The 8,496-nt window shown below is 41.7% G+C and overlaps 1 protein-coding gene across 3 annotated transcripts; it reads right to left on the bottom strand.

Moving 5' to 3' along the window:
* Positions 1-2,084: 2,084 nt before the first annotated feature.
* anp32a (acidic (leucine-rich) nuclear phosphoprotein 32 family, member A) lies at positions 2,085-7,977 on the bottom strand. 3 transcript variants are annotated; one of them, XM_034529395.1, is made up of 7 exons: positions 7,756-7,977; positions 4,654-4,803; positions 4,446-4,568; positions 4,148-4,346; positions 3,909-4,024; positions 3,759-3,825; positions 2,085-3,363 (listed from the first exon to the last, which is right to left on the bottom strand). In XM_034529395.1, exons 1-7 carry the CDS (start codon positions 7,807-7,809, stop codon positions 3,293-3,295), a joined length of 780 nt encoding a protein of 259 aa, XP_034385286.1. In that variant the 5' UTR covers positions 7,810-7,977; the 3' UTR covers positions 2,085-3,292. The 3 variants fall into 3 exon arrangements, with proteins under 3 accessions (XP_034385286.1, XP_034385288.1, XP_034385289.1); XM_034529397.1 differs by having other exon boundaries at positions 2,085-3,360; XM_034529398.1 differs by having other exon boundaries at positions 2,085-2,549.
* Between the last annotated feature and the right edge of the window lie 519 nt (positions 7,978-8,496).

Here is an 8,496-nt window from a genome sequence, read left to right as displayed (position 1 = left end):
CCTCTCTCAGCCTCCTGGACTGGCAAAGCTGCTTCCTTTGCCCCCCAATTCTGACCTCCAACAAGCTTCTGAGCCCTCCTATGCCTCTTTTTTGATATATCATAACTTCATTCCTGCTGCTCTGCGTAGTGCACACAATAATATGATAAGTGTCGGATAATGTCTTAACTGGTGCAATTACTGGAATATCGTAATAACGACAAGTATGATGAGTAATGATCATGATGGAGACACGGCAGCGTTCATGGATCGAACGTGAAATCGATGGCAGGAAAGATTTAAGATCCATTTAGGTGATATGTGTAGTTTTACAACCTACTCTTGATGGAGCACACTCAAGTGTTACGATCAGTTATCGCATAGTTTCTGCCAGACCTCACTGTGCCTACCCCATCATTCACGTGGAAATACCTTGACCCCCCCACCCCCCCCCCCCCTACTCTCCTCCTGTAAAGACCAAACCATCATCTAATCCTCTTCATTTTTATTTTATTTTAGAGGATCAAAAGACCGTCACTGGCTCCCATTTTCCCTTCCACAAGGCCTTAGACGCTGCTGCAGCGAAACGCCGTTTTCAAAACGGCCCGACGCGTGAAATACTTTTGTACCCCGATTAGACGAGACGAGCTTTTTGCAGATATGGATCATGTTTAACGCAGAGCTGCTTATGCCGTAGCTTCTTTTTCTCACCTACAGATGCTGCTGGTTGTAATTGGACTTCACAACAACTGACATAGCTACCTGAAGGAGAATGGATATTCACTTCTTCAGTCTTTTATTGTATATTTAAATACTGAGAAAGCAGCTTGGGAGACATTGATCCACTTATGTAACTAGATATATGGTCTCAAGGGAAGCGATGCCGGCTGTTGATCTTAAGGCTCATTTTGAGGATTGGGGCGTAATGTACATTTACTTTTATTTATTCGTCGCATTTTACCTTTTTAGCTAATAACATGTACATTTGTTAATCCCATTTGTTTTTGTATGATGTGGCTGCGCAAGTATTGATTGTGATGCTCGATAGATTTTTGCTGAATGTTTCCGATTGAAATGGTGCAAGAGTTGTGTGAGACTGTACCTTTCGATGGTATGAGTTCTTTTGACTCCGATGTAACTTCCGATAAGGTGTACAAATATAATCTCGCCTTTTCCTAACAGTGCAGAACACTGTAATAATAACCATTCTTTTGAATTTAAAACTAAGTATGTCACTATTAGTGAGATGTGTTTAACTGTAGATGTGTGATGTTGATCTAGAGCCTCCAGGTCATCTGCCTCTCCTCCTCCACTGGTACCAACATCACTGCGTTTTTAACTATTTCTTCCCCTTTTACAGTCTGAAATTTAAAAGAAGCAGGCACTGGATTTATTATGCCAGCCGGGTTTCAAGCAGTTAAAGAAAAATAAATGTAATCAAATTCAGCCGCGTCTTATTACCGATTCTGCTCTCGATGGACTAAGAAAAGATGAATCTGCTGCATGAATAGCGAGGATGGAATTTTAGAGCAAGTCAAGAGTTGAAGTGGTGACAAAAAAGGATCCCGTTATGAAACAAATATATGAAGTCTTTAAATGTCGACCACTGACAACAATAATGGTGAATGTGTATGTTTCTTGCAGGAAGAGGTAAAGGCGACAGTGAAAGTAGATCTTCCAGAGAAGGATCAGATACAGTAGACAGGAAGGGTGGAGTTGTGTCATGTAGGTGCGCTGAGGAATAAAAACCAACTGGTTAATCTTTGGGAAGGTATAGACAGCCGGACAGACTGAAACCCTCTTTGTACAGCGGTTTAGTTGTTTGGCTTAAGACAGTAGTAGCATTGCAGGTCCTCCCAATTAGTTTGGCACTACTTTACTTTATAGGAAGCAAGTAAAAGTGAGTAAACCCCAGCTTGAATTTGCTAAATGTGGCCTTTGGTAGTAGTACTTGGATTCTTGTTCAAAATATAGAAAAATTACAATGTCATGAAAATGCATCCTAGATCACTTTTCTGTCACCGTTAATACCAGATGACTGAAAACTGGAATATTGTATCCGCTTCAACTTTGTTGAACAAGGACCACAAACGTCAAAAAACAAATATATAAAAAAGGGATTTATTGATGTGAAATGGGAGAGAAAAAGAAACAATTTGGTTGATGACAGTGGATTTAACATATAGCGTGAAAAATCACTGAGGTAGGCCAATTTGACCAGTACGTATAATAGTGAAAACAAAGTCCAAATAACTGACCGTTTTCCAGAGTTTACACTTGGAAACAAGACATTTTCAATGCACATAAGTTGCGGTCGTAACCTCCATTTATAAATCAAGTACTTCTCTACACTACCACCACGAATTCAAACATTGCCACCTGTCTGTGTCACAGAAAAGGAACATGAAAAAAAAAAAAGCAATGATGAGTTCTGATGTTGAACATCTTTCTTTACGGAAAGATTATGCATACAAAGTTATGTTCAAATTCCAAGAAAAAAATTGTCACACTGCGTATTTTAGATAAAGCAGCATACATATTTAATATCTTATTACAATTCATAGTTTCACCTCAAGTGTCTGTTCAATGTCTGCCGTCATCAAAGAGAATACAAAAAAATAGATTTGGTCATTATTTACAAGAACACGTAATTTCCGAACTATCAAAGCTGAGGGTTTGAGGAGGAGGAGGAGGAGGAGCAGCTTTGACAAGGGCAGACATTTATTTTTTTGCTATGATTTAAAAATATGCCCCGCGAGGGGTCACACTGTGCATGTTCAGACAGAAGTTTCACACCAGGACAGCAGAGTATTGGCATACTGGCGACACTACGAATGCATATAACTTACATTTAAAATAAAATTAAAATACAATGCAAAAAAATATAACGTTTGAGACGAGGAGAGGACAGCCATACATGAAATCCAGTAGTTGACTTTAAAATGTATTAAGACATGCACATTTATTTTTTATTTTTTTAAGGGGGCTCTTAAAATACATGAAGCCATAAGAAACTGGTCTTAAACAAACGGTGAGAAAAGAAAAAAAATAACATTTTCTTAAAAAGGTTTATCTTGGCTATTATTTGATATTATAAAATTGGTGTCCACAAAGCAGTTAAGGACTGGAACATGGGAGCATCAAAAAAGGTAAATACATTTAACTCGTTTCCCCAGACAACCCCGTCTACCTGACTGGCCAATAGTAAAAACCACTCCTACTGCAATATGAAACTGGGGGTAAAATACATGGGGTTGTTGGGAAGTGACGGGGAGTTTTAAAAACAGGTCACAACTTAGCTTCCAGAGGACTCTCAATCGTCTTCATCCTCCTCCCCTTCTTCATCCAGCTCCCGTTTTCTCTTCTGACCTCGCTCTTCTTCTGCTGCGAATTTTTTTTTTTTTAAAAAGACACAAATGCCAAATAAATGTTTCCGGTTCAACTTCTCGCGTAAACTGTACGCAATTTTTCACATTACAAGTCAAATTTACGTTTCTTTGTGATGGACAATAAAGGTTTTCTGAATCCGCCGAGTCTGAGACAAATTTAATGAATCTTTAAAATCGTTCTATTCTCTAATCTCTACCCACAATGCAATGCGCAAAGAAAAACATTAATCTCCCATTTGTGTTGGGCCTCAAGAATTCACACAATACGTTTTGTTTACCAAAAAAACTGTACACCAGTACAATAAGTACATCATTAATGTTATATACACTGAGCATATAGTAATTGGGAGACCGCTTCCGAGTCCAAATTTCAGCCACCATTTTACTCACCTTCGTCATCCTCATCATCATCCTCATCATCAACCTCCTTGTCATTCAGATCTTCCTCCTCTTCCTCCTTTAAAATTGTTTTAAAAAGACAAAGTTAATATCATTATTTCAGCCTGAACATTTTAAAGTGCAAATCTCATTTGTTCTCACCTCTCCACTGAGGTCTTCCTCTACTTCATTCTCCTCTTCGTCGTCATCCTCTCCCTCTTCTTCCTCCTCTTCCTCCTCATCTCCTGGTGCTGCATCTTCATCGTCCTCCTCCTCATCTACATATTGTTGAAACCAGTCGGTCGTTTAAAAAAAAAAAGAAAAGAAAGTAGCCCAACGTCCAAACGCCAACGGCAGCTTCAAAGAGACACTCGGAAGAACACGCGACGCCTCAAACTCACCGTCTTCATCGTCCTCGTCATCGTCCAAGCCCTCCGCGTAGACCTCGGCGTCAGAGTCCGGCGCCTCTTTGTCGTCCTTGTCGTAGCCGTCCAGGTACGTGAGCTGGGGGAGAAGGTTGAAGACGTTGTCTCTGTACTCGTTCAGGTTCGTCACCTCGCAGTTGAACAGATCTAGACTTTTCAGGGTCGCCAATTCTTTCTGTCAAAAGAAGAAGAACAAAAATTAAAGATGAATGAATATTAACAGCCAATTGATTTATAGCGTGTGCCCGCAAAGTACTTTTTGGGTCCCACCTACCAATGGTTCTATCGTGCTGAGGTCTTTAATCTTGTTGCCACTGAGGTTGAGATGTGTGAGTTTGGGGCATTTCGCTGCCAGAACTTCCAGCCCCCCCGAGATCCTGTTATCGCTGAGTTCAAGCTGTTGGTCAATTAAACAGTCAAAAAATATGCAAAACCATAAAGCTGTAAGTCACAGACTGTTCTTTTGTGTGCAGAACACCCACCTTTTTTAGTTTATTTAGCTTGGGCAGGTGGGCCACCGTCGTGAGTCCGACATTGATTGTGCTGAGGAACTCCAGCTCCTCAAACTCGTCCGTGAGGCCCTCGATCTTTCCATCGTTTGAGCGACAGTTGTCTAGAACAAGTTCTTTGACCTGCAAGGACAAACAAATGCATCCGCTCAGCATTTGTGTTACATTTTCCAAAAACACAGACGGACAAATACAGAGCATCAGGTTCAAGCCGTTTTCGAGGTTAAAACTCTTTTGATACGTTTTGTTTTATTGCATTTGGGTGACCTGTAGCTCTTATTCCTTTCTGAAGTTTCATGTGACTTTCCTTGTGAGTCGCTTTGGATGATAACGACTGAAATAAACACACTGTAAAAATGTAGTATTTGGCACTTTAAATTGATTGCGTTTCAGCTTTTGGGAAACACATTTCCAGATTAGACCTCTTAATTTAAAAATAGTTGAATAAAATGTTCATTTAAGAAGAAAGCCATGACGGGAGGATCTACAACCAGTCAACCGTGTCTTCAGTCAAAGTGGCTTATTGACAGGAGACACTATTTAGTACTTATACTTCACTTAAGTATTACCATGTGTTGTCACTTTAAACTTATACTCCACTCAGAGGGAGATATGAGCCAACTCTTCAGTAGTATAGTATACATCATAATATAACATTCTGATCGGTGATTATTAATACTATACTTTTATTAATGATAGTTAAAGTAAAGTTAGCTGATCATACATGAACTTTCAAAGCAGGACTTTACAATTGTAAAGGATTATTTCTAGTGCGTTGCATATTGCTAAAGATCTATATTTCTACCAGTGGTTCAAAGTAATTAAGTAGGCAACATTTACCCCAAGTACTGTACTAAAATACAATGTTGAGGCACTTGTACATTACTAAAGTTATTTATTAATGACCACACAACCAACATTGTTTGAATTTGCTTTCGGTTAGTTTCATTACCACCTGCAACATCAAAGTATTGCACACATTAATAATTATAGTCCAATCACAGCCATATTAGAAAATGGCCTTTCCTGCATAATACTGGTACAGTCAAGTAGATTTCAATTCTAATACTTTTGCACTTTTATGTAGGTACCATTTTCAATGCAACACTTATAAAAGAGTCTTCCTACACTGGAGTGTCTACTTTTACATCAGTAAAAAGATCTGAATGCCCCAATGACTCATGGGGTACTGGTGAATTCATAAAACTAGACCCTACTTTAAATAAATGTTGGGCAGCCTGCTGTTAAACAGGAGAACAGTTCTTCCATCGACATACCCCGATAAGATACCTCTCACACACACACACACACGCACACACACACACGCACACGCACACACGCACACACTACAGTCGGCTCTATGCCCATAAATGAATTTGATCGGGCGCATTGATATTTAATTAGACAGATACGCGGTCACAGGTGTGCTGTTATCGGATATGTTGATACGCGACTGAGCCAATCAGCGCTGAGAACCGGAACTATTACCATAAATAAACACATTTTAAAAAAGAGTCCATCAATAATCCATCGAAAACATTTAATTATCGCGATGCATGGCTCTCCGCCAATTACGTAAATATTTAAAAAAAAATATATATTTTTCTTTCAACACACCGCGCGACAGTTTGTATGCGTTTTTTTTTTTTTTTTTAAATCGTCATACTGAGACGTGTGCGACTGGTTCAGAGAGATTAGTCCAGAAACACACCTACGAGTCGTGCACAGGGTCATTTGTGAGTAGGAGGGGCAGCGGAGGCAGATCAAGGTCGCTGCCTGGCAAAACGTTACATTGTTGCTCGCGCTAAAAAACACACACACACACAGTTGCTCGATTGGGAGTGAAGGCGCGTGTAGACTTCTGTTAATAAGAAGGTAAAGGTGACTTAATGGTGACTCGCTCGTCGCTGCGGGTCGAATGAAGCGGGATGTTCCGGTGTCGTTTCGGATTGCCTTTTGTTTCGGGGTAAAATGGCGGCTTCGTGTCCCTAGTTCTGGGGGAAACTAAGAGCAACAACGCGGCTCTGACGGTGTTTGTTTTCGTTATGGCTGCTGGATTCCGTCGTCGTAAAAAAATTTAAAAAATTTAAAAAAATGAACACAAAAATAAGTCGACGAAACGTGTGTTTAATAAAAAAAAAACACCCAGCAGTTAAATAAACGACGCGGGCGTGTTGTGCGTGTCTTCGCCCGGCCTTGGTGGCCGACAACGGACCACGCTGACGCCGCTCTCTGTCGGCCATCTGTGCGCACTGTGGGTCCCGGTTGGAGTCCCCGCGGTGGAGGCGGCTGCGGGCTCACCGGAGAGAGATGCTCAACGTGTCAATGCACTTCCTGCAGATTTTTTTAAAAAACACTCCACACCGGACCGGTCGAGCCCCCCCCAATTTAGGTGCGTTTGTTGGGGGTAGTAGTAGTGGTGGAGGAGGAGGAGGAGGGGGGGCGCAGTTGTAAGGCGACGAAATTCGAGGCTGTGATCTGTCTGCGCCGTTGATAATGTCTTGACTTTGAGTGTCCGCATCCTTAAAAACGTGCCAAGTGCAACGGCGTAAGATGTTTTTTAAAGTGAATGCGTTTCCCCCAAAGCACGCACATCAAACGGCGAGTACGTTACAAGAACACGGGATGGATGGGGAGAGAGGAGGAGGAGGAGGAGGAGGAGGAGGAGGAGGAGGAGGGGGTTTAAAAACAGAAAAGGCAAAAAGGAGGCTCGTGCGTGGATCAAAAGTTACAAAAAATATGGCTCCTCGTGCCGCTTTTCCTTGTTTATACCGCCGGCATGAAAAGAGCGGTGGTGCATTTCCACAACCGCACATCAAAAGACGTGCACAAAAAGTTCCACCCGCGTTCCTGCGAGCCGCCGCCGACCGTAAACATGTTGGCCAGAGCAACAATGTGACCCGACGTCTCCATCCTTTTTCTTTTCTTTTTTCACTTGCAAAGAAACTTTGCATCTCCCCCCCCACTTACCACACACACACACACACACACACACACACACACGACCACCACACGCCAAGACATCACACGAAAGATTCTCCATTAGCTGAGACCGAGGACGTGCAGCCAACTTACATCTGACGGAGTGCGGTTCCGCAACTCCAGGTGAATCCTCTTCTTCATGTCCATCCTCGGTCGGCGCAGCCCACGGGTGCGATGCACACTTTCTTTTTTTTTTTCCTTCTTTTTAAAAAAAAATAATAATTACTGCAAATAAAAGCAACTAGCACCTCCGGAACAGACTGCTGTTGTTCATTCAAACTTGATCCGCTCGGTGGGCGGGAGCACGGCGCGGGATTGTCGTCACCGTCGACCAATGGCACGAGCGCATTCGAGAGGGAACGGACTTACAGACACGCGGGCCAATGGAGACGCCCCGATCCAACTGGGTGGGGTTTTTGTTGTCGAAGTTTGGTTGTTTGTCAACTTAAGTTTACACGGCTGGTGTGACTCTTCGATGATGTGCACTGAATACACGCCGTGGGAGAGGGATGCCACATGTCTGTCGGTGCATCATAATAATCACTATTAAACATCCACCACGCGCGAGGTCTTGTTTTAAAGCTGGTAATTATGCAGAGATTATTTATTTATTTTTAAATATTCTGTCAGAATAAAATACATACCATTTCCCCATGTATGTCCCTAACGTCAGACAATACAATTAAATCCCACACATGGTGCATGGACATGCAAAATAATAAGAAAATGTAATTGTACAAATTAAATGTTCAAAACTCAAACATGAGCCTACACAAATTCACCCTTTTCCCCCGTTTATTTGGTTTCTAATAAAGTGCTGATAACTGCCGGGGC

This window comes from Cyclopterus lumpus, chromosome 3 (genome assembly GCF_009769545.1).
Source record: "Cyclopterus lumpus isolate fCycLum1 chromosome 3, fCycLum1.pri, whole genome shotgun sequence".
In the NCBI taxonomy this organism is placed as follows: Eukaryota; Metazoa; Chordata; class Actinopteri; order Perciformes; family Cyclopteridae; genus Cyclopterus; species Cyclopterus lumpus.
The sequence above is the reverse complement of the archived record's forward strand: the minus strand, read 5'-3'. Positions and strand labels throughout refer to the sequence as shown.

Excerpts from the sequence above, each read along its gene's own strand:
- anp32a (XM_034529398.1), bottom strand. The coding sequence starts at position 7,809 with ATGGACATGAAGAAGAGGATTCACCTGGAGTTGCGGAACCGCACTCCG. Across the intron at positions 4,569-4,653 it reads AGCTAAATAAACTAAAAAAG|CTTGAACTCAGCGATAACAG; the intron begins GTGGGTGTTCTG and ends ATTGACCAACAG. Across the intron at positions 2,550-3,758 it reads TGATGATGAGGATGACGAAG|GTGAAACTATGAATTGTAAT; the intron begins GTGAGTAAAATG and ends CAGACACTTGAG.